The 25139-nt window shown below is 50.9% G+C and overlaps 2 protein-coding genes across 2 annotated transcripts; both read left to right on the forward strand.

Moving 5' to 3' along the window:
- Positions 1 to 7017: 7017 nt before the first annotated feature.
- On the forward strand, positions 7018 to 14543 carry LOC136505479 (uncharacterized). Its single transcript, XM_066500639.1, has 15 exons — positions 7018 to 7258; positions 7668 to 7839; positions 8740 to 8813; positions 8893 to 9010; positions 9125 to 9207; positions 9288 to 9447; positions 9523 to 9722; positions 9934 to 10145; positions 10219 to 10314; positions 10708 to 10826; positions 12864 to 12965; positions 13056 to 13165; positions 13250 to 13337; positions 13684 to 13883; positions 13974 to 14543. The coding sequence occupies exons 2-15, from the start codon at positions 7738 to 7740 to the stop codon at positions 14194 to 14196; spliced, it is 1887 nt and encodes a 628-aa protein (XP_066356736.1). The 5' UTR covers positions 7018 to 7258; positions 7668 to 7737; the 3' UTR covers positions 14197 to 14543.
- A 3078-nt stretch (positions 14544 to 17621) lies between these two features.
- On the forward strand, positions 17622 to 19970 carry LOC136504065 (protein CROWDED NUCLEI 2-like). Its single transcript, XM_066498942.1, has 4 exons — positions 17622 to 17729; positions 17880 to 18139; positions 18517 to 18574; positions 19551 to 19970. The coding sequence occupies exons 1-4, from the start codon at positions 17622 to 17624 to the stop codon at positions 19968 to 19970; spliced, it is 846 nt and encodes a 281-aa protein (XP_066355039.1).
- The last annotated feature ends 5169 nt before the right edge of the window (positions 19971 to 25139 follow it).

Genomic DNA, 25139 nt, shown 5'->3' on the forward strand with positions numbered 1-25139 from the left:
CTCCTCCCTCTCTAACCCTACCTCCTCTCGACACCACAAATGAGAGCTTCACACACACACACACATATATATATATATGCGTCCATCAAAAGATAAAAACACCCTCATATGAAGTACTCATCCAAAATACCCACTAGGGGTAAATCCGTCCAAGTTTTTCTTCATCAATCCAACGGACCTAGCGCCTTCTCGACATCGCTTCACCTCGACGCAAGCTTCGAGATGCCACCACGTGTTCGCCGATATGCCACTCCCCGATTTTGAGGCCCAAACCGGTCCAACCCGCCGCCGATGGTTTTGAGGCCCAAACCACCAAACCGTCCACACCTGGTTTGGAGGCCCAAACCAGCAAACCGTCCTCCAATGGGTTTGAGGCCAAAACCACCAAACCCCTCCGATGGTTTTGAGTACGAAACCGCCAAACCCCTCCAATGTTGACGCGTGTCCGACCTTCGCCAAGCTTGACGCCTTTGCGTTCCTTCTTCACTTGACTGACGCCATCTACATCTCCCATATAGATGAGTGGTCGGCCTCCGCCAAGTGCCACAACGCCATCGTCCTCCTCCTTGACTTGGTCGCCGTCTTCATCACCCACGTACTCTTTAACTTGTCGATGTCCCGAAGTGTCAGCTACCGTGGCTGGTCATCCGACCTCCTAGTCCCTCGATCCAAGCCTCACATCCGTCCTTGATCGCTCCTAGTCCATCGGCACGACACGTCTCTACTTGACCTTCACCTCGTCGTCGACCACCGCCTCCGAGCTCCACACCTGCGCACCACAAGCCAAGAGACATGTTGCACAACCCAACTCACGCCATGGTTAGTTCACAAACTCAACCCAAGACGCGAATCACGTTGACAATCACTCATCACAAAACGAACCACAAGGGCACATATCAACCTTGTGTTCGCAGTTAAGCAAAAACAGAAGTGACGGGTGCAAGTCTGCCATGATGCAACAACTTGGTATTAGCAGGGAATCATTCAATGATAGGTATTTGGGGCTGCCCTTCATGTGGGTAATAATAAAGCTCAGATCTTCAGCTACCTAAAAGATAGGGTCTGGGAAAGAATTCAAGGATGGAAGGAGAAGTTATTGTCCAATGCGGGCAAGGAGATCATGATAAAAGCAGTGGCATAAGCAATCCCTACTTATGCTATGGGGGCGCTTTGATATTACTATGGAGGTATTTAGCGAATAAATCTGACATTGCACGCTAAAAAAGTAGCCACCATGAAGTATAGGACGAGATCACCATCCAGAAATAATCTTCAATACGAAGAACCTGATGGGATCACCATCTAGGGTTTCTTGAGCGGCGGCTCGATGGGGAATAAACTTCACAATAAAATCCAAGTCTAATCTACCCGGTACAAGGCCGAAGGCCACATGTATAGGCACGCAGGCCACCTAATTCAAACAAAACTCAGACTCCACCAGCCCAACTAGGACCGATTGACCCTAAGTCCCTGATTCGGCTAACATGCATGGCACGTCCAAATGCAGCCACCAATTTGATTCATGTACATAGGTGCACGCAATCACTAAAAGCTAAATGCTAGATAAAAGATTGTGTATCACAGCTGGATAGGAAACTAATGCATAGAAATAATAAAAAACTACGACAATGATGCTAATCATGTTGGGAAAATTCTATTGATGATCTCCACCTCTTTAGAATTAGTACTGATGTATTTTGTTGGCTTCATTTTCTCCTCTTTCCACGCAATAATAAGTCACCTCTATAAAATATCTTTGATGACAGTCCAATAGTTGTAAATTTCTCCATGTCCACAATATATTTATCCTTAAAAATAATAATCCTAAATTTAAGACCAGATGATATTAACGAATTACCAGCTGCTACATTTGAATTATTGCTAGACAAGTCTCCATGAACATCTTGAGGAGCTATGAACTCATCACCTACTCCATGGTGGCTGCTTATTTGGCGTGCCATGTCAGATCGATTCGCTAAATAAAGGGGTATGGACCTACGGTGAACTAGTTAAAAAGTTTAGGGACCCAAAAATATAATTTGAAAGTTGATGGACCTGGATGACACACCACCAAAAGTTAATAGACCTAAAAATGTAGTTTTAAAGTTGATGAATCTGGATGACACACCACCAAAAGTTAATGGACTAAAAATGCAGTTTAAAAGTTGATGGACCTAGATGACACAGCACCAAAAGTTAATGGACCTACGATGCATTTAACTCTAAGGTTTTTAATGAGGCAACAATGTGCAAATGCATTAAGCGACAATAATGTACTCTTACTCCATATTTTTCCCATTGGGTTTTTGTGGAGTTTTAATGAGGCATGTATTTGTCATGGTATTCGCCCAAGGGGGTGTTAAGAATTTCTCAATTAGAGAATTGATGGGCTCATGCTATATACGTCCTGATGGGCTTCTACCATATATATCATGGTGGCTACCATATATGCCCTGAAGGCATCTATATAAATGGACTACATGTACGTCTATATTGACTAAAGAAGAGATGGCTCCCCTCATATATTTGTCTCCTGTCTATTCTTGTGTGTTGTTCTCGGTGACGAGAGAGGGAGACGGGATCTATCTATAACTTCTACGTGTCTCTTTCTTGTGGGATTGGGAACAGGAAAACGGATCTATCAATCAATAAATAGGCCGATTCTCAACAAAATCTACCAACATATATTATGAAAAAATAAAGTTACAACATGTTTACGAGTAAATACTTTTGTGCGTTATAATGACAGAAAACATTCTATCAAAGTAGTTCCTTTTTTTATTTCAATACAGATTTGATAGGACATTCATATATTACCAATACTAACTTATATTAGAGTGTCATCAGAAAATAAATTACAGTTTTTTAATTTTATAGAAAGAGTAAAACATAAATAGTTATGTATCATTCTCGTCTCATTATCTACGAATATTTGATATCTTTTTGTTTCTTATGTTGCAACAAAGTATATAAAAAACAAAGGGGCCAATTGTTCGAGCACACCGTACGGACCTAGTATTTCTTCGTGGGCCGAAACTCCACATCTCCCTATGACCCTATCAATGAAGCTAGGCCCACGGCCTGGCCCGACCACGCTCACCTCCTTAGCTCGGGCAACAGCAAAAATTTCGCCAGGCTTTCCAAAATCGAAGCGCCCCCGTCCCGAACATTTCAACATTAGCACCGCCGTCACCACACTCTTTCCTCTCGCCCATCGAGCGTGAGGTCATGCTCATTCTAGCCATCTCCTCGCACTCAATTCCCCACTCTCCTATTCTTTCTCATCGCCCTTGGCAATAGTAGGATTGTCGGTAGGATGAGTGTAGCACACGGCATGGCGGCACGGCGAAGCATGGCAACGTGGATGCGGCACCGTACCGATGATACAACATAGGTAGGCGAGGGTTAGCATGGCAAGTATGGTGCATCGCTACGTGGCTACGCGGCAACGCGAGTAAGACTGGCCTGTGAAGTGTGCGCGGTGGCGATGACGGTGGTGCGTGGTTGGATGAACCATAATGGTATGTAAATGTTTAGGAACCTGAGCTTGCAATTTGCAAGTACCAGAATCGAGACGAGGGCTCTAGACAAGTTTAGTGAGCTGAATGTACAATTTGAAAATATCGAGATCTAGATAAGAAATCGAGACAAGTTTGAGGACCGCTACTCTTTCTAGAGCTAGTGAAATTTACTTCATCCTAAAATAAGTACACATCTCACTTATTGAGGAGTCAATTTTTTTAAGTTTGACCAAATATATAAATACATAAAAGTACTAATTTTTTTCTCGAATACGCACGAGAGCTGCGTATCATTGATATTAAGAAGGAATGAGTTTACCTTACAAGAAGAACCGGCAAGGCCGGTGGCACTGAAAGGCTACATTGATACACGAAACAATCAGCAAGGGGATGCCGCTAGCCTATTGCTGTTCAGCTAGAGCTCTCAAACCCATCGCCCCGGCTTCGATCCAGCGATCCACTTCCATCTTGATGATTTGCAGCAGCTCTGCGATCGTTGCCGTGGCTTCCCGAAAACATCTTGCGTTTCGTTCCTTCCACACCTGCCAAGACATCAAAGCAAAAATCGAATCGATCCCCTTACGGCGGTTGCCGTTGGCTAGCTTACGCACAGCTTCCTCCACCATGTAATGGTTGTGTGAGCTCCTTGGGGGCAGCTGTAAGCCGATGGCCTGCAGCATGAAGTGCCAAACCTCCTTGTGAATGGGCAGCACGTGATTATGTGATCGATTGTTTCCGGTGCTTGGTCGCAGAGGTAGCAGCGATCCCGTGCTTCCAGGCCGTGCCTAGCCCGTCGATCGGCAGTCCAGTGCTAGCGTTTCATGGCCAACCACAAGAAGATCTTCACGCGAAGAGGAGCCCAGGTCTTCCAGATGAGGTTGTCCCTCTGAACATGATTGCCCCTGAATGCAGCATTCTGTAAGCCGACTTGGCTGAGTATAGTCCATCTGGTGTCCAGCACCAAATTAGCTTATCTTGTTGATTGTTGAGACTGAAGTGTTGGAGGGTGTTCCACAGCTCAAGGTATTCAATCACCGCGGTCTGTGACATGCCGCCACTGATGGAACGCACCCACTGCCTGTTGTGTAGCTCTTCCCTGACAGTTTGCCAATGCCGAGCCTGTGCTGGGACTAGTTGTAGGAGGCACGGTGCGATGTCACCGATGGCCTCCCCGTTGATCCATTTGTCTTCTCAGAACAAAGCAGTTCGTCCATCTCCAATCTGGTAGAACGTGGAAGCATTGAAGAATGCCTGTACCTCCGGAGCCGTTTTGAGCGGCAACTCAGACCAGGCTCTCTCGCTGTCTGTCTTTTGCAACCAAAGCCACCGAGTTTGGAGGGCGTAGCCTTGCAACTTGAGGTCGCTGACCCCCAGGCCGCCGAGCTGAGTCGGCCTGCAGACCGCCGTCCACGCCACCATGCACTTCCCACGAACAAAGGCGTCGCTGCCCACCCATAGGAATTTCCTGCATATTGCATCAATTTTCTTCCTAGCCCACTGTGGAAGGTTGTCAGCTATCATCGCGTAGATAGGGACAGCCCGCAACACAGACTTAATCCACACAAGTCGTCCACGCCGCGCCATGAGTGAGCGGTGGCAAGGAGGAAGCTTCCTTGCTACTGTTTCGACAACGGATTGCACCTGTGCTTTTGGGATTTTTTTGATGCTCAAAGGCAGTCCAAGGTATTTGATTGGGAACGGCTACACCTGACATCCTAGGATGTTGATGATTTCATCCAGGTTCCACCCCCCCCCCCCCCCCCCCCCCCCCCCCATAAATTGGAGTGATGGAGCACTTGGCCATGTTGGTCTTGAGCCTGGAGGCTTCCCCGAAGATGGTCAGGATCTCCTTGATGGCTCTTGCCTCCTGCACTGTCGGCCTGATGAAAAGCATGACGTCGTCCGCATAGATACTGCACTGGTACTTGATCTGTTGCGGCAGCATCCTCCCAATCACCCCGTCGGTGCATGCTTTGTGGAACATCCTGGGCAAGAAGTCCATAGCAATGATGAATAGCAGGGGCGACAGTGAATCCCCTTGGCGCACTCCCCTCAAATGCGCGATCGGCGGCCCCTGGTGGCCGTTTAGAATTATCCTGGACGACGCCATGCTCAGCAGGGTAGCAATCCATCTACGCCAAGTCGGTCCAAATCCACGCGCTTGCAGGATGTTGAGTAGGAACGGCCAGGATAGGGTGTCGAAGGCCTTTGAGATATCTAGTTTTAGCAGCAGCATTGGCACTTTTCTTTTCCTTATCAGAACAGCCGCACGCTGAATATACTTGGAAATTGTCCTGGATGCTTTGGTTTCTGATGAAAGCGTTCTGGTTCTTGGCGATGATGTCGTCCATTCTTGGCGCCAAGCGCAATGCCATGATCTTGGATACAAGCTTGGCGAAGCTATGTATCATGGTGATCGGTCTGAACTCACTTGGAGCAGTAGCCCCGCACTTCTTGGGCAGCAAGACGATGAGCGCGTTGTTCAGCCTTGACATAGAGCGGTTGTCGGCGTGCGCAAAGGACTGGATAGCCGCCATGATTTTCGGGCTTGATGGTGGGCCAAGCCGATTTGTAGAACGCACCCGTGAACCGGTCCGGACCCGGCGCTTTATCGCTTGGCAATGCCTTGATCGCATCCCAAACCTCCTCCTCGGATATGTCAGCTTCCAGCTCCGAGAGGTCCACGGCCACAACACCCAGCGCCTGGAAATTTAACGATGTCCTTGCATTGGCAGCCGTGCCGAAGACGCGGGGATGTAGTTGCGGCGCTTGCGTCCCTGGGCTATGTATAATAAACATAATTTATTTAAAGATACAAGTATTAATACTATCTTTATATAAGTTTGACTTCTCAAAAAGCATAATGAGCGTTTATTTTGGATGGAGAGAGTATGCGTTGTGGACTTATGGTAGAATCGGATGTGCGGCACCCAAGTCTGGCCGATGATCTCCACGCCGTGATGGTTTTCGCACGAAAAAAACAAACAAACACGGAGGACACGTGTCAGCGAGGTATAGGATGTCGCACGTCATAGCTTTTTTTTTTAAGGAAGTTAGGCATATACGGAGTTTTTCTCATTTCTCATTTCAAAATGTTTACATCAAGGGGAACCCAGTCAAACATGCCGGACAGCTCCAAGTGAACATGCATACTTTGCAAGATAATGAGCCTCCCTATTAAACTCCCTACCTTCATGTGTGAAGCGCACACAATCAAAACATTTAGATGTGTGATTGATATCACGAAACTTTACCAATGAAGCCCGGCCCACAAGCACCCACGGCCTGCCCCGGACAAGCTCACCTCCTCAGCGCGGGCAGCAGCAAAATTTCCGCCGGGCTTTCGAAAATCGAAGCGCCCCCGTCCCGAAAATTTCGACTCGGGTCGGGTCGGGTCCCCGCAAATCCACCCACCCGCCGTGTCCCTGCGTGCCTCTGCTCCGTTCCCTTCCCTTCCTTCCCTCCACGCCGCCCGGCCGGCCCGCCCCGAGGAAACCAAACCCGCACCCGCACCCAAGCGGCGCGACTCCGCCTTTTCAAATCCCGCCTTCCACAGTCCCACTTCCTTCCCAGTTTCCCCCTCCCTCCCTCAGCCTCCTCGCCACCTAATCCCTCCCGTCCCGTCGCGTCCCCGACGCCCCCGCTTCCGGAAGCTTCCAGAAGGTCGCCGGTCGGAGGGACGGGCTACACGGGGTCCTGCTTCCGGTAGCTTCAGTCGCCCGCCGCGCCGCCGCCAGGTCAGTCAGCGCCGTCCCGGGCCTCGTCGCACCCGCCCATCTCTTACTCTTACTCCCCCGTCGCTGTCGGCCCCACACCAGCATCGCCGCCGCCGCCCGCATCCTCGCCCCCACCCCACACCGCGCCGCCCTGATTGCCATTGGTGAACGAGGCAAATGCGCATTCATCTCAACGCCGCACCACTTGATTTCGGCCCTGATTTGGCATAAGGGTGTTTGTGTGCTGTAAGAGGATTCAGATCCAATGCGCGCGGCATTGCATGCCATTGCTGCCGAAAGCTAAATTTCTGTGTGGGGGTTTATCATCTGTGTGCCTCATCTCTCCAGATTAGTTAATACAATGGCACACAAATAAAATGATGTCCTTGTTTATGAGTTCCCCCCACTTTTTTTCTCTGTGTTGGTGTAGGCTGAGTGGAAGGTAGGGGAAGGCGAGGAACCAGGGGGTGGGATGCGGAGGTAGAGGATTGGACGTTACAATGGCGCAGGCTGCTGTCGAGTCCGCTCTGAATGGTGACTCTTTGATTGGGAGGCAGCCGGTGGTTCCGAGGATGAAGAGGAAGACACCCTCCGAACTGAGAGTAATAACGCCTCTCTTCCCTTTGCTTTCTAGGTTCAAAGAATGGTTACTGTTTTGCCACTGGTAACATGTCCTAGGATGAAATGCTTGTTCAAATGTAGGTGCTGTCTCAATATATTCCCTGACAGATGGTTGTATCACAACTTATTCAGTTGTTCATAGCATTCCACACCTGTTGACAGTCTGAGTTTAACGTGATAAAAATAAAAATGCTCTACTTGGTCTGAACTTAAGTCCTATCCATGTTGCAATGCTATGCTCTCTGTTTTATTTTTGCCCCAATGTTAATCAGTTAGCCTTGTTTTCACATTGCCCCTGCCTAGTACGAAAACCTGCTTAACCACTGGCCACTTTGATTTGAACACATTCTGATGTGAGTATTGCATGTCACAGAGTTGCATATTAACAGTGGCAACATTCACATCCTGTTGTGAGCATCATATATGGATGGATGCACACTGAAGCTGAAATATCTTAACGTCGTATACTTAGAGTAAAATTCACCACTTGATTTTTTTAGGTTCAAAGAATGCTTTCCACTGTTTTTGCCCCAATGTTAGTGGAGTAGCTTTGTTATTTCACATTGACCTAGCCTATTAGTTCAAAGATGTCCACAGTGTACAAGCACATAGCTCGCACCATTTAAGTGATATTCATATTTGTTCATTTTTAGGGAAGTTTTCTTAGAAGCCTGAAATAAACACTGCTGCTTGAACACATGCTGATGTAAGCATCACATATCACATAGTTGCAGATGAACATTGAACATATTCACATCCTGTTATAAGCTTCATGTATACATGAACTCAATAACACTAGGAAGAGCTCACAATGTTTTCCAGTCATAGCATTCCACAAAATGCAGATAAACACTAAAAATGTCAATAATTATTTGTTGCAGGGTGAACAACTGAAGCGGCTTACGTCTGAAAAGCTTGCTAATGATCTGTTACCTTCTTCTGCCGCATTAGATAGGTAGCTTTCTTAACCTTGTCATGTTCCTCTTGTGTTCTTTTTTTTTTCTTTTCTATGTGACTATTATCTTGTACTGTAGGTCAAACAATGGACTTAGGAACACAGAACAACAAAAGATATCCAAGTACATTAACACACGTGTTACAGAGGTGTTCCCTGTGAGAAAAGCAAGAAACCTTGGGAAGGAAAATTGCAAGGTTAGAGTTAGAGGTTTTTATCCATTTTGTTGATCTCATTGATGCTTAGTCAGTCTTTTATGAAGTTGGATATTTGGTTCAATGGTTTGGTGCTAAGTGTAAAATACCCTGCAGGATGCCTTACAGAACAATGAGAAGGTTTCTAAGTCTGTTGATGCTACAACGGCCTCAAATTTTGCATCAGCTTCACTTCCATGGTTATGATCTGACTGCAGAACTTTAGATTCAAGCTTTTCATTTGTTTAAGCTCTTATTCGGCATGTTTATCATAATTCAGTGGTCATGGCGACTCTGCTAAGTTGGACTCTTTTCCATCCATGGAGGCTGCAAAGCCAGGCTTCAAGAAAGTTGAAAAATGCAGTGAAAACGCTCTGCGGAGTGTATCTGAGCTTCATGTTGGCGATGAGAAGCAGACTGGTTCTAACAAATTTGATATGGTAATAATCATTCTTCCTCTTGCAATTGATCATATGTTATAATGCTAGCTAACATTTCTAATGCTTTTATTTTAGGAAAAAGTACTGAAAGGGTTTGGAGCTCGTGATGCTTTTGTGGCTTCTGGGCTCAATGCCCCTAATGGACAAGTTGGTGGTACTGCGTTGAAGTCTTCAGACATATGCCCTTCTAAGATCACCATTCCAGGGAAAAAAGCTCCCCTGGATTTTACCTTAAAGACTAGTTTGCAGTTTGTTTCATCATCATCTGTGAAGTGGTGGGTGTGCACTAGCTTCTATTGCTCTTCTGTATTGAAATTTTGCCAGTTAGAAACTGTATTAACATGGTGTCTATGTTGCTTGAACCTATAACATTTCCTCAGTTGGCATTCTTAAAACTATATTTGACCACATGCCAGTTATAGCCTTTTTGAATGCTATACTGATTTGCAAAGTACTGATAGTCATAGCTCACACTGCTTGTAACAGGTGTCACAAGCTCAATACAAGTTTTGGCAGAAGCAGCATCACTGGAGCCATTGGTCAGATCTGTCCTCGTGGTTGTCAAAATTCAGAGTGCCCAAAGCCTGAGAGCAATAAGGAATTCTTGTTCTCAAAGGCTCTACAATCATGGGTATATCCACAATCGCAGTTGCCTTCCTCTATCATATCTGCTATGCTCTCATCAACTGCACGAGGAGGTAATCACTAAACCTTAATTGCTCCTTTCTGTGAATGTAATTCCATAAAAGTGATATACTCTTTCCCTTGTAGAAAGTGATTTTCTTCTCAAAAGACATCAGGACTGGGAAGATTCATTTCAGAATCTTTACTACATGCTCCGGAAGAACATGTTGAATATATTCTATGGTACCTTACTTCACAGAGCTCATAGTATTTGCACAAAGGACAGTGTCACGTTCTTTTCGTAACAAAAAGAAGTAGCTCATCATAAAAATACCTATAACCTGACATTTACTTACCTATGGTAAGCACTAAGCAGGTTACTACATTTCATTTTTCTACATGCTGAAGAGTAACATTTGTACCTGTACTTCTATAAAAAATGTTATTTCTTGTGCCTTACACTTTATTCATAACATAAAAGAGAGCACATAGTGATACATTTTACTCAAGGTCATCTTCATATGTAATTCCATTTTGTGTTCCTTGTCAGTTCTGATATTTTGTTATTCTATATCACATTATTATTCTGTCTAACCTCATCAGCAACACTGACTGAACATTACTTTGTTGTTACAGTTTATACAACACAATTTGTTGCTCTCTTCATTGGTGGAAGCTGTTTGGAGAAAAAACAGTCCAGTAACGCCTACTTATCACAATCTACACGTGGCCTACGCTCATTACTACGTAAACATGTGAGTTTATTCTGATTTATTTCTGTCAGTAATATTTCTACAGCATTAATTTTCGATGCTTCACATTTTACATATTCCTTGACGCTATAGTTTCTTATTAACCATTAAGGCACTGCATGTTTTACTAGCAAACATGGTTTTTGAGGCGTCACCTTGCTGTTGCCTAGGCGTACCCCCAGTGCCATAGGACGTGGCAACGCCTCAAAAACCATGCTAGCAAATGATATTGATGTGGAGTAGATACTGTTGGTCCCTCAGCTGCCTTGCACAGCCGCACAGGTAAGCAGTAAGCTTACTAGCACACTCACTCACTATGGCTAGAGGTAGAACAAGATATTGAGAACAACTCTCACACACAACACAAGCCCAGCATTGGCCGAAAGCTCTGCTTCTGGATGTGGCAAACTGAACTGCTCTTTTGCATTGCCTTAGGTGTGATATATATACAAGTGCTAGTACCTCTACCAGGTACATAGTTGTTAGTGAGTACACCAACTACCTACTCCTAAGGTATACCAACTACTCCTATTACTAGCAGTTCAAAGCTTAGATCAGCCCACTACCAAGACATGGCTGATGTAATAGCTATCAACTAATGTACTAGAGGTGGCCTATTGCCATACTGCTACAACAGTAGAGACTGGATAGCCAAGCTGACCAAATGCCAACTCTGCTGCAGCAAGAGAGAGATCAGCAACAAATTATGTCTTACAATTCTTCCTCTAATCCTACTGCTAACCCGATGCCTTGACCTCATCCATGCCAATCATCTTCCTCAGCTTCATGAACCGCAGGCGCCCGAGTGACTTGGTGAGGATGTCAGCGAGCTGTCTGCCGGTCTCGACGAACTCGATGACGATCTGCCCTCCATCGATGTTGTTCCGGAGGAAGTGAAACTTGATGTCAATGTGCTTGCTCCGGTCGTGGAGGACAGGGTTCTTGGCGAGGGCGATGGTGGGCTGGTTGTCCATCATCAGAGCTGGCGGGTGAGCTTCCTCGCCGGTCAGCTCGCCCAGCAGCCGGCGCAGCCAGACAGCCTAGCACGTCGCCGTGGCTGCTGCGACGTACTCCGCCTCGCACGTCGATAGCCATGATCTTTTGCTTCAGCGACTGCCAAGCAATGGGGGCCGCTCCAAGGAAGACGAGCACGCCGGAGGTGCTCCGTCGCCCGTCGATGTCGCCCGCCATGTCTGCGTCGCTGAAAACAGTGAGCTCCGGCTCACCTTCCTTTGCCTTGGGGGTGCCTCACTGAAGACCGAGAGCCGCAGTCCACCCTTGCCGCCACTCTTCGGGAAGATCACTTGATCGAGCGTCCCCTTGACGTAGCGCAACAGCCTCTTCACCGCCGTCCAATGATCCTCGCGCGGGTCCTCCATGAAGCGACTGACATACCTGACCACGAACGTGATGTCCGACCGAGTATGCGTGAGGTAGCGCAGCCCGCCGACGATGCTCCGGTAGCGTGTCGTGTCCACCGTCACCGCCATGCTGTGCTTGGACAGCTTCAGCCGCTCTTCCATTGGAGTTGTGCATGGCTTGCACTCCATGCCGTTGCGCTCCAGCAGCTTCGCATAGGCGCGCTGGCTGATGTAATAGCTAGCAACTAATGTACTAGAGGTGACTTATTGCCATACTGCTACATCCTTAGAGACTGGACAGCCGAGCTGACCAAATGCCAACTCTGCTGCAGCAAGAGAGAGAGAGAGAGAGATCAGCAGCAGATTTTTGCCCTGTTTGCTTGGCTGATAAGCCATGGCTGAAAGTACTGTTGGCTGATTTGTTGTGAGAGAAAAATACTGAAAAAGTACGGCTTATAAGCCAAGCGAACAGGGCGTATGTCTTACAGATACATGTGGGCCATTTTTTCAATTGCCAACTATATTTGTTGGATGAAATCATTTGTCTACCATTGCCTGGTATCATAATGGGACTGATACAATTCAAGATTATCTAACCTTTTTTTTAGCTCTATACCACTTTAAATCATTTTATCTGCATGGATCATCATTGTAACCACATCAGTTTGCACTGTTGCAGGGTGTTTGCTTTTCTATGCCTCTTTGCAACACTGAAGTGGAGCAGGCTACTGAAGATGACCTTATTGAACTTTCAGAAATCCAAAGGCGCAATCTTGGACAGGTTTTGGTTTCCTTCCAGTTTTCCCTGTTTTACTCTAGTCACACTGCAGGTACCAACTTGATATAAAAACAAAAATAATTGAACCTGCAGGCACTCCATTTGGATGCTTTATCTGATGTGGACAACACCACGCAGTCACTGCTTTCATTTACTGGCAATGAGAATGTTCATGGCTTATACGATGTTCTGTTGAATTACAAGTACGGTGCATCTCATTATTTTGTCATCCCATTCTTGTTTGCCTCGAAAATTCTGTTGTATAAGGTGATCTTGTGATTCTTCAGGTCCTTGCTAAGTTCTTTATCTGCTGTGGACGTCCCAGTCTTATATTCACCCCAGCCATTTCAAAATGGCTGCCTACATATTCCAGAGGTCAATTTTCAATTCTCTTTATATTTTTTGTTGTGCCTGCCTCTTTAGTTCCTTTTTGTTATTAGACTAGAAAACTGTGACTTCAACTCTTCTATTTACGAAGAAAGAGAACCATGTTAATGTGACCTTTGTTACAAATGCAAACTGATGCATGCGGGAGCTCTGCCCTTATTGCAAATGCCTAATTGAATTTGAAGCTGCCATATCATGCTTTAAATGTTTTGATTCTGTATTAGTGCAGTGGAAAGGGCACATTGAACTGTGTATCAGCCTTTAGACTGAATTGTGTATTTGCAAAGTTTGATTTGAAAAAAAATCTGATCCTCTGAATCTATGCATCTCTCAGGTGAAGTGCAGGGAGATGAGGAGAGCAGACATGGGGCTGCTCTCATCCGGCGGGTTCGACACAGAACAGGGGTCAGCATTTGCCTCAACGACAGGCAACATCTGCTTCAGCATGGAAGTAAAGGACGCGGTTCTCCTGCCATGGGTCGTCTCTGGACTCTGCGCCGCGATGAGCCTGGACGCGACCAGCTTTGATCTAACGTACGCACAAGGATACTGTATCTCTCCCACTGTACATCGCGTGCTTTTAACTCTAGTTTTGTGCTGAGCTTTCTTCGTTGGTTCTCACAGGATCGCTACGGAGCCTTCGTCAATGGGCTTGAACGTGGCCCTCAACTCCATCGGCACCACCACGAATGCCCAGCCTGAAGGAGCGCCCCCTTCCAACGGCTGTGCGCCCGCGCCTTTGGTGGGTGGCATTCCTCACGCTGTCCATGTCCCTTCCCTGCACTCCGCCTCGGTGCGGCGCCTCAGCTACACCGACGGCGGGTACGTTGCGCACACAACCGTGTGAGCTCAGCTTGAGGTGGCCTCGGTTCCTGCCCCCGAGCGCAGCAGCCTCTTTTGCTGCTCGTCTGGCAGTCGGGTTGGTGGGCGGAGGGTTCTTCTGGTGTCTGTGCGGTCGGGCCCCCACGACGACAAAAAGAAGCCTAGGGAGTCCTGCTGCATCTCCCAGCGCTGGCTGCGTATCATGTGCGGGTTGTTCTTGTAATTTTGGAGCCTGCCCTCGGCTTTGTCGTACACGGACGTGTCGTTACACGCTTGGTTGGATGGTAACTAAATTATGAGGCCAGCCTGCTGGTGGTCTGGAAAAGGGAACAATTCTACTTGTGCATCCATCAATATTCACCTGTGCTTGGTGTTTTATTTTCATCTCTTTTGCTTGGCCGTTGTACTGTCGTTTAAAGTTTGTTCCTTTTCATTGGATGGTGTGCTAAGAGAACACGAGGTTTATACTAGTTCGGGTAGAACGTCCTTATGTCCAGTTCGTTGTTGCTGCTTGTGTTACTAGCACTGATAGTTCGTAGTAGGGGTTACAAACGGTCGAGAGAGACATGTCTTAAGTCTCTGATGAGAGGAGCGAACAGGTGCCGAGGGCTCGGTCACTTCTCGACTGTATGCTTGTGTGTTCTAATCGGTTCGGGGTTCGAATCCGAATTGGTGCAATGTGTTTCGATCTGACCCCGAGTCGAGTCGAGTCTCCCTCATAGGAAACCCTGCTTTCCCTTTCCAATGGAAAGCACGGGTTACAGTGGAAGGAAAAGAGGGGAATGAGAAGAAGTCCACCAGGATCGTCGGATCCTTTTCCTCCACGCGGGTCCCACCGACCCTATAGACATCAATAGGGACACCCCCACATCGCGGCCCTGTTCGTCACTGGCGCCATGCGTAGGCGTCGTCTCCCGGTCGTGGCGCTTCACTCCGTCCTGACGGACGTCGTGGTGAACTGACACGCCTGCCAGTGTCCGTACGAGGGTTAGGCAGAACAGCACCGGTATGCCCGACGCTGTTCCTGATGTGAATGCCCAGGCATGGCCCGTCATGGCCACGGGGTATATCGGGGCGTGTCGGTCACCTCCCTGGTGTCAGAGCTTTAACCCAATCCCATTCGCTTGGAGCTGGAGTGGTTGGCGGCGGTATGGGTCTCCGTCGGGCGAGACGGATCCCCCAGCCTCAGGGTCTAGCGAGGCAAAGCGCAGACCCAAAGGGTCGAGCGAGGCAGAGCGTACACCCAAGGGTCGGGCGAGGCGGAGCCAGCCTTCAGAGGTCGGACGAGGCGGAGCCCGCGGCCTCGGGGTCGGGCGACGCGGAGCGCAGACCCAAGGGTCGGGCGAGGCGGAGCGTAGACCCAAGGGTTGGGCGAGGCAGAGCGTAGACCCAAGGGTTAGGCGAGGCGGAGCCCACGGCCTCGGGGTTGGGCAAGGCGGAGTCCTCCCCCAGAGGCCGGGCAAGGCGGAACTAGCTCTCATAGGTCGGGTGAGGTGGAGCTCGCGGCCTCAGGGTCGGGCGAGGTGGAGTCCACCCCAGAGGCCGGGCGAGGCAGAGCTTGCGCACCTGGGGTCGGTTGGAGCTGTAGTCGTGTTTTTGACTGCTCGGATGTATCAATGCTGATGGTTATTAGCTCCTCCTCTTCGGGTACCCTAGTATTGGTCCCCGACAGTAGCCCCCGAGCCTGTGGAGGAGTAGGATACTCCTTCGAAGGCTTTTCCGAGCGGGAGGACTCTGAAGGCCTTGACCTTCTTTTGTCGCCCACGGCGTGATCTGGGGATGGTGATTCCCTTCCATTGAGATCGGACCCCTGGGGGTATAGCCGTGATGTTTGGTGGGTAGGAAAAGGTCCTTCCTTGATTTTGATCCCTTCGGGGGTTTGTTGTTCTGCGACCGTGCGTTCTATCTCCTTACGAGCCCAATTTTCCTCGAGTCCCCACGTGTAGCTGGGGTCCGGTCAAGGGTTGGCTCGTCTTTGTGATCGTCACCCCGTCCATGGTTTCCGCAACCGGTGGGACTGAGACATGCCGTGATTTTCCTCTATGGAGGAGCCACGGTGCTCAGTGAGTTGTTAGCTGGCTAGTCCAAGAGGGGCCCCGGCATCCCGTTCCCAGGGATCCAGCTTGGGTCAACTCGTGACCGACTCCAGACCCTTGGCGGTCAATCCATATAGTTCTCGGGTCCGTTCGAACGGTCCCGAGGGCCTTCTGCCTTTCTTTTCGAGGAAAAAAATGGATCGTATCTCGCAGAGACTCGAACGTGGGCCGGGATGCCTGCGGCGCCCGTGTGCCTGGGTACCGGCCGCTAGCGGGCCTATCCCTTTCCACTTCTCACCCAAAAGGTGCCTGGAGTGGTTTGTCGATCCCGTTGATGGGCCGACCTGCGAACTCCTGGGCTCAGTCGGGCTGTAGAGATGTTTTTAGATCCTTATTCCTCTTACTCGTGACGAGTCGTGGCTCGTCCGGAGAGACGAAACGTCTGACGAGTTTTTCGAGGGAACGGATAGAGATTGCGTGCGTATGTCGTGTGGCGGGACGTTGTGGGCAGATCGTGGCAGGTGTGGAGATCTAGGTGGATGGTTGGTTTCCTCGCAGCCGTCGCCCCTATAAAACCAAAGGGTTTGCCCCCCTGGGTTCCATACCTTACATCCTTGCCTCCGCAGCCACGGCCGCCGCCACCAATCACCTAGGGTTCCCCGTCTCCGCATCCCCACCGCCGTCGAGCCCGCATCCAACCGTCCCCACCTCCAATGGATCCGTGGTGCCATTCTGACATCATCTTCCAGCGTATGGAGGGCCTCGGGCAAGAAGTGGCTGCTGCTCGACGAGGAGGATCTGCCATCTCTGCCCGATGGCTACATAGTGTTGTTCGCCCACTTCCATGAACGTGGGTTCGCGACCCCTGCCCATAGATTTCTCCGGGGACTGCTGCACTACTACAAGATCGAGCTGCAGCATCTCAACCCCAATGGGATCTAGCACATGGCGGCGTTTGTTGCCCTGTGTGAGGGATTCCTGGGGATCAGCCTCCACTTCGATCTGTGGAGGTGCTTCTTTGCCATCACCCTCCAGAAAGAAGAGGGAGAAGAGCGGTAGGCAGGTGCAGCACATGCCGATGGGGTGTGCCGGCATCCAACTCTGGAACAACTGGGTCGACGAGTACCCACCCATGTGGCTCTCGACGTCTAACAAGGGGTGGCACTCGTAGTGGTTCTACCTCAAGAATGACACCACCGCCCCTCTGTCGGAGTTCACCGGACGCCTGATCGAAGAGGCCTCGGAGTCGTGGAGGAAGTGGGGCATCCTGGAGAAGGACAATAAGAAGATCCAGGACCACATCGCCGCCATCCACATCCTCAAGGAGAACGGCCTAAAGGGGCCAGGCATCATTGAGGCCTACCATGCAAGGAGGGTGGCGTCGTTGGTGACGCGTGCACTCCCACTATACACGATGGCGCCCGAGGCAACGTTCGACGGAACGGCGCTCATCGAGGGGGCGCTCCCCAACTCCGAGATCGTGCAACACATCAAGGAGGCCATGGAGTCCTCGTGGGATGATGTGGGTGCCCCCTCAATTTTGTCTTCCCGGTGCCGGGACATCCTCCGATGTGGCTAGAACTAGGCCACATCGTCTTTGTAAGTTTCCACTTCTCCTGCCTTCTCTTCAATCGATTTCCCAACCTCTTGATACTAACTTTGAGAGGGATAGGACCAGTCGAGGGACCTCATCTTCAAGGATCACCTAGCGCCATTGCCGAGGGATTCGTCTGTGAGGGCGGCGAATCGTGCTGAGGGTGAGCCGCTAAGGAAGGCGAAGGAGGACAAGAGGAAGAAGAAGCAGCGGAAGCTGCAGGCCTGGGCACGAGGGGAGGACACCAAAAACGATGATGATGATGGAGATGATGAGGAGGTAGTCGACGACATCGAGTGCGGTGAGCTGGAGAACGAGGATGTGCTGACAGGTTATAGGTTTGTCCTTGCAGGAGTCGGGAACCTTCCTATTCCACGGAGGGGAGGGCACGTCCGAGGAGCTAGCGGAGACGGGCCATACCGTTGGCCTACCCCAGGAGCCAACAGGGGCGAGTGGCTTTGCCGTCATGCCCGAGGTGCCAACAAAGGCGGGTGGCTCTGCCGTCGTGCCCCAAGATCCAAGGGGAGCAAGCCCCTCTACCCAGGAGCAGGGGGCGGGCTCGAAATCGCCTCACTCTAACGAGGCAGAGCAGAGGTTAGGGGTTTGCCCCCCAAACGTATCTACCGCCCGACGATGCTGAGGTGAGTCATCAGCTCCTCTATTTTCCCTATTTTGGTCAGATTTCATTGTGACTTATGCTTTTCGTCTCTTGCAGCGTTGGGAGGCAGCGTAATCCTTTGGCACTAGCTCCAAAGAAGAGCATCATCCTTCAAGTGAGGTGGTAGCCATTGGCTAGCGTCGTGCCTATTTTGGGCGGGAGCGGCGCCAGTGTCACTATGTCACCGGCCGGTCAGGCGCCGCCCACGGTGGCACCCATGCCCTCGGCGGGACGGGCGAACGCGGGGGCTCAAGGGATGCCTTTGGAGGTCACGAAATAGCTAGCGATGGCGGCAATACCACTGCCAATGACTGGGTGGACGGGGCTACCGACCGCCCTCGTGGCGTCGACCGTGGCGGGCGCAACGCAGTCGGTCAGGACCCGGCTGACATAGGTGGAGGTGGCGGCGGCTGTGACAGCCGGGTTACAGTCGGGCGCTATCGTGGCGGTGCCTGAGGAACTAGCGTGACCCGCACCATCGGCAGCCCAGGTGACGGCGTCTAGCATGGGCTGAACAGAGGGGGATGTGGTCGAGGGGTCCCCAGAGATCTTGGTGCTGGGAGAGGAGTCAGCGTCCGTACTGCTGACCCCTTCCATCACCGGAGGGAGTGTCCTAGCGGGGACATCACAGCGAGAAGGGTCGGCGATGGTCGGAGCCGGCGGGGAGCCATCCCTAGCCCTTACGTTAGTGGGCAGTGACTCGCCTACGCGAGGCGAGCCCCTGCTCCGGTGGGTGAGTCCGAAGGATCCGACATCGACGCACTTCACTCTCAACGACGCCACAGAGAGCATGGAGCGGGAGAGCCTCGACATGAGGATTGCATCCGTGCTCGAAGCCCTGGACCATGCCCGAGGTGCCTTGCGCGACGTTGTCATTCCCTCCGACCAGGTATTCGCTTGACCCTTCTTCTTGCCCTTTTCTTTCTCTATATATTTTTTGTATTCTGACCATCGTCTCCTTTCAGTCCCTTATCGCTCGTAGCTAGGGGAAGTCTTGGTTCCTTCGTGAGCAGAAGGAAACCTAGGACCACCTCATTGTGGAGTCATGACTGCGTAGGGAGGTGACCGCTCAGCTTGTTGCTACCTAGCAGAGGGTGGCTGAGCTGACTCCTCTCGCCGAGGAGGCAGACAGTCTTTGGTCGTGGGTGGTCAAGGCCCGTCGGCATGCTGACGAGGACGAGAGGGCATTCGAGGCCATGTTGGTGAGATCACGGAGGGACGACGATGAGGCTGCCAAGGTCAAGAAGGAGAGGGATGAGCTGCTCCAAAAGGACGTCGAGACCCACCAGCAGATCCTCGACCTTCTGGCCAAGGTTAAGAAGGAAAGGGAGCTGAAGCTGGGGGCTGAGGAGAAGCTCATGGCCCTAGAGAAGAGGGCAATCCTAGATGCCGAGGTGGTCGCCCAGCTGCACAAGGAGCGGGATGAGCTACTCCATACTATGGAGAGGCTCCGCTCAGAGCATGGCGTGGCTCATGAGGAGCGTGACCAGGGCCTCCGAGAGTGTGACTAGGCCTACCTGGAGCATGACGACATGCAGCAGAAGGTCGGCTCCCTCTAGGCTGAGCTTAGAAACACGACGACATAGAAGCTAGAGGCCGAGAGCATCTTGGCCGAGCTGGCCATGGACCTCGCTAAGGCAAGGAGGAATCTTCAGGCGGAGAGCAACAAGCTCGATATCTTAGGCGTGGCCCTCGGAGTGGTCTGCGACAACCTTGAGGTGGTGCGGTCGGAGGGGGCCATCTCGCTCGTGGCTCGTGCTGTTGAGATCATAGCTTAGGTGTGCCAGCTCAAGAGGAATGCACTTCATGCTAGGGTCAACCAATCCTTCACAATTGCTCATTCTCATTATGGGGACAGCATCGACCTAGAGGTGATGAGCCACGGCTTCGCACCTGGCTATGAAGTCCACGAGCTAGAGGAGATGGAAGCGGCGGTGGCTCCCCTTTCGGAGGACCTGGCAGACAGGATTGAAAGCATAGTTCTCCCCCGGAGGGGTTAGTTAGTTCAATAGGTTGATCATTCTTGTAATCAGAGGACATGTGCCGACCTTTTTGTAACACTTAAACAAACTTGTCATTTTTTTCATTTGACCGAGTCTGTTCTTTTGTTTTGGTGCGTTCCGACCCTTTTGTTTGTTAAGACTATAGAGCTTGAGGTGTAGGAGGGAAACTCTGATCATGTTGGTAAGCAAGAGTGCTGTAGATGCTGGGGCATAGGTTTCTCACAATCCGACCAGCCTTGCTCAGTCGTTCATTTCCACAGACCTTTCTACTAGGTTTAACACGAGGAAGGGTGTCGGGCACAACGACTATTTTAGAAAGGGTGTATGTATACCCTTATCAGCCCCCGAGTGAGACCTGACCCCTTGCCGTTGCTGGGGTCAGGTGTCACTAAAGATCGAGGAGAGGATAGCGAAAGTAGTATGAGAAAGCGTCTGTTGTTTTCATGTGTACCCCCTCCCTAGGATCTGAGCCATCGTTCTATGACCGCGCGTTCGGTCTCCTTGCGAGTCCAACTTTCCTCGAGCCCCCGCGCGTAGCAGGGGGTCCATTTGAGGGTTAGCTCGTCTTTGTGATCGTCACCCCATCCATGGTTTTTGTAACTAGAGGGGTTTAGCTAATGTCACTTGCCTCGATGGCTCGAGTGACGCGCTCGGTGAGCTCGCTATCGGGCATGTTCAAGTGGAATCCGGGTCCGTCGTTTGTGATGGGGTCAGCATAGCCCTCATGTGGCGTTCCACTACTCCTTAACTCGCCTCCCAGTAGATGCCTGTGTCGCTCAAGAGAGCGACTCAGGTGGCCCGCTAACCTCTCCTTGATGGAGATTCTATGGACTTGGCTCTAGGTTAGGATTGAACGAAAAGGTCGATATGACCCTGTCTGCTTCTGAGCGGGCTAGGCAAAGGCTGCTGGGGCTCATCTGTGTTTTCTCCCCTGGCTCTGTTCGACGCGAGGTGGCCTCGGGCCCTTCGCGGGTTAGCCTTCGAACCTTGGTCAGGTGGATTCCCGAGTTTGGGTTGGGCGGCTCGAGCCCCCAAGCCCCGTGGGGCTCGGTGGGGGTCGGCCATGTTTCATGCATCACCCCATCTATGGTTTTCACAACCGGATGTGCTGAGCTAATGACACTTTCCTCAATGGCTCGAGTGTCGCCCTCAGCGAGCTCGCTAATGGGCATGTCCGAGTGGAATCTAGGTCCATCATCCACTGATGGGGTCGGCATTGCCCTCATGTGGCATTCCACTGCTCCTTAACCTGCCTCCCAGCAGATGCCCATGTCACTTCAGAGAGCGACTTAGGTGGCCCACTGGTCTCTCCTCGATGGAGATTCCATGGGCTTGGCTCGTGGGTAGGATCGAACGAGAAAGGTCTAGATGTCCCTGTCCACTTCTGAGCGGGGTCAGGCAAGGCCACTGGGGCTCATCTAAGTTTTTCTCCCCTAGCTCTATTTGATGCGAGGTGGCCTCGAGCCCTTCGCGGGTCGGCCATCGAACCTTGGTCAAGCTCTTAAATTTCGTTATAGCCAAACAACTTTTTTAGCCCTTCTCCCCTTTTTGTATAAAAAGGTTAGTGCATTTTGACCCTTCCTGTCATTAAGGTCGTAAAGCTCGAGAGGCGGGTGAGCAAATTCTGATCATACTGGTGAGCAAAGGCACCATAGCCGCCGAGGCGTAGGTCTCTTGCAGTTCAACCAGCTATACCCAGAGCTTGTTCCCGCAACCCTAGCTCCTAGGTATTAATGTGATAAGGGGTCAGGCACAGAGAAAGTAGGCCAGGTGGACAAACTCTTAGACGGGCACCAACACTTCTCGTGACTAAGGCCAAAAAAGCTCGGGGTGTGGAAAAAACTCTGATCACGTTGGTGAGCAAAGACGCCATAGCCACCGAGGCGTAGGTCTCTCGCAGTCCGACCAGTTTTACTCAGCGTTCGTTTCCACAAACCTTGCTTCTAGGCCTTAACATGAGAGAGGGTTGGGCATAGAGAGTGTCTACCGGATAGGTACACTCTTATTAGCCCCCGAGAGAGGCTCGACCCCCAGCCATTGCTAGGGTCGGGTGTCACTAAAGGTCGGGGAGTTTGATAGCAAAACTGATAAGAGAAAGTGTGCGTTTGTTAAGGGTAAAAGCGACATAGCTGCTCGATGTTCTAGGCATTGGCGAAGACTCCACCATCGATGGTCTTGAGCTTGTAGGCGCCCGGTTGGAGCACCTCCGCGATGATGTACGATCCCTCCCACGGTGGAGAGAGCTTGTGGTGGTCCTTGCTGCTCTGGACAAGGCAGAGGACTAGGTCTCCGATGTTGAAGGCCCAACCCCGCACTCGACGACTATGGTACCATCGCAATGCTTGCTGGTACTTGGCCGAGCGGAGGAGGACAACATCACGCGCTTCATCTAGCTGGTCCATGGCATCCTCAAGGGATGCCTCGGCTCCCCATTCATCGTATGCCCTGACCCTTGGCGCTCCATAGTCGAGGTCGGTCGGGAGGATAGCCTTGAAACCATAGACCATGAAGAATGGTGTGTAGCCGGTGGCCCGGCTGGGGGTCATCCTCATGCTCTAGAGCACCGTGGGAAGCTCTGCGACCCATCGTCCGCCAAACTTGTTCAACCGGTTGAAGATCCTAGGCTTGAGGCCTTGTAGGACCATGCCATTTGCGTTCTCGACCTGCCCATTCAAACGGGGGTGCGCTACGGCGGCCCAGTCGATGCGGATGTGATATTCATCACAGAATTGGAGGAACTTCTTCTCGGTGAACTGCGTGCCATTGTTCGTGATAATGGAGTTTGGTACTCCAAAGTGATGGATGATATCGAGGAAGAACAACATGGCTTGCTCAGACTTGATCGCGAAGATCGGTCGAGCCTTTATCCACTTTGTAAACTTGTTTACGGTGATAAGCAAGTGGGTATAGCCCTCGGGTGCTCTTTTGAGAGCCCTGACCAGATCGAGCCCCCAGATCACGAATGGCCATGTGATGGGGATCGTCTGGAGGGCTTGTGTCGACAGGTGGGTCTGCCGAGCATAGTACTGACACCCTTCGCAGGTGCACACAATCTGTTCGGCGTTGGCTACTATGGTCGTCCAGTAGAAGCCTTGTCGGAATGCATTTTTGAGGAGGGTTCTCAGTGTGGCATTGTGATCGTAGATCCCACCGTGGATGTCGCTCAACAACCGCTTCCCTTGTTCGATGGGGATGCAGCGCTGTAGGATCCCGGTGTGGCTTCACTTGTAGAGTTTGCTCTCAACAAGGACAAAAACTTGGCGCAATGTGCGAGCCACCGAGCCTCCATCTTTGTTCGTTGGCAGCGCCTCATGGAGACGATAGTCGTGGTAAGGCGTCCTCCAGTCAGCCAGAGGGTCAGGCTCTATCGCTGGATCCTCATCAAGCTCCATGACCTCGGGGTCGGATGGAGCCGACGACTGGTTAGCCCCTAAGCCTAGGGCAGGTGGCTCATCATTGGCTTGTTCTAGCTCCTTGTTGCGAACTGAGGGCTTGTGCTGATCGCTGGCGAAGATGCCTATCGGCACTGGCTCTCGCCCGGACGTCGCTTTCGCCAGCACGTCGGCCGCCTCATTGAGACGCCTCGGGATGTGATTGAGCTCGAGGCCGTTGAACTTGTCCTCCAGCTGGCAGACTTCTCGGTAGTATGCAGCCATCTTGGTGTCGTGGCAGCTCGACTCCTTCATGACTTGGTCGATGACCAGCTGGAAGTTGCCCCGGACATCGAGGCATCGGATACCCAACTCGATGGCGATGCGTAGGCCGTTGATGAGTGCCTCATATTCGGCCACATTGTTGGAGGAGGTGAAATGGATGCGAACCATGTACCTCATGCGTACCCTAAGGGGCGAAACAAAGAATAGCACTGCGCCGGCGCCTTTCTTCATCAGCTATCCATCAAAGTACATCGTATAGTACTCCTAGTCGATGACTGCTGGTGGCATTTGGACCTCGGTCCACTCCGCAACAAAATCATCCAGCACTTGGGACTTGAAGCCCCATCAGCTCAAGTGCCCATTTCATGATTCTTCCCGTGGCATCCAGGTTTTGGACGACCTCACCTAGGGGGAAGGACGTCACGACCGTCACCGGATGTGACTCGAAGTAGTGGTGTAGCTTTCTCTTGGCGATGAGGATGGCGTACAGGAGCTTCTAGATTTGTGGGCAGCGAGTCCTGGAATCGGACATGACATCATTAATGAAGTACACAGGGCGTTGTACTTTGAGGGCGTGTCCCTCTTCTTCTAGCTCCACCACCAGGGCAGCGCTGACCACTTGTGTGGTGGCCGCAATGTAGAGCAGAAGCAGTTCTTCGTTGGTCGAAGGGACTAGGATCGAAGCCTTCGTCAGGAGCTGCTTGACCATGTTAAGCGCCTCCTGGGCCTCGGGCGTCCATTCGAAATGGTCGGACTTCTTCAGAAGCCGATATAGGGGGAGACCTTGTTCGCCGTGGCATGAGATGAAGCGGTTGAGAGCGATGAGGCATCCTATAACTCGCTGTACCCCCTTTATGTTCTGAATCAGGCTCATCCTTGTGATGGCCGAGATCTTCTCTGGGTTGGCTTCGATGCCATGCTCGGAGATAATGAAACCAAGCAGCATACCCCTCGAGACCCTGAAAACACACTTCTCGGGGTTGAGCTTAATGTCGTTTGCTCAGAGTTTTGTAAAGGTCTG

The sequence above is a fragment of the Miscanthus floridulus genome, chromosome 14 (assembly GCF_019320115.1).
Source record: "Miscanthus floridulus cultivar M001 chromosome 14, ASM1932011v1, whole genome shotgun sequence".
NCBI classification, from domain to species: domain Eukaryota; kingdom Viridiplantae; phylum Streptophyta; class Magnoliopsida; order Poales; family Poaceae; genus Miscanthus; species Miscanthus floridulus.

Bases quoted from the DNA above. Each gene is read 5' to 3' on its own strand.
- LOC136505479 (XM_066500639.1), top strand. From the start codon at position 7,738: ATGGCGCAGGCTGCTGTCGAGTCCGCTCTGAATGGTGACTCTTTGATT. The intron at 13,166-13,249 runs GTACGGTGCATC...GTGATTCTTCAG, and splicing joins GATGTTCTGTTGAATTACAA to GTCCTTGCTAAGTTCTTTAT. The intron at 13,338-13,683 runs GTCAATTTTCAA...TGCATCTCTCAG, and splicing joins GCTGCCTACATATTCCAGAG to GTGAAGTGCAGGGAGATGAG.
- LOC136504065 (XM_066498942.1), top strand. From the start codon at position 17,622: ATGGCGCCCGAGGCAACGTTCGACGGAACGGCGCTCATCGAGGGGGCG. The intron at 17,730-17,879 runs GTGGGTGCCCCC...TGAGAGGGATAG, and splicing joins TGGAGTCCTCGTGGGATGAT to GACCAGTCGAGGGACCTCAT. The intron at 18,140-18,516 runs GTTTGTCCTTGC...CGTCTCTTGCAG, and splicing joins GATGTGCTGACAGGTTATAG to CGTTGGGAGGCAGCGTAATC.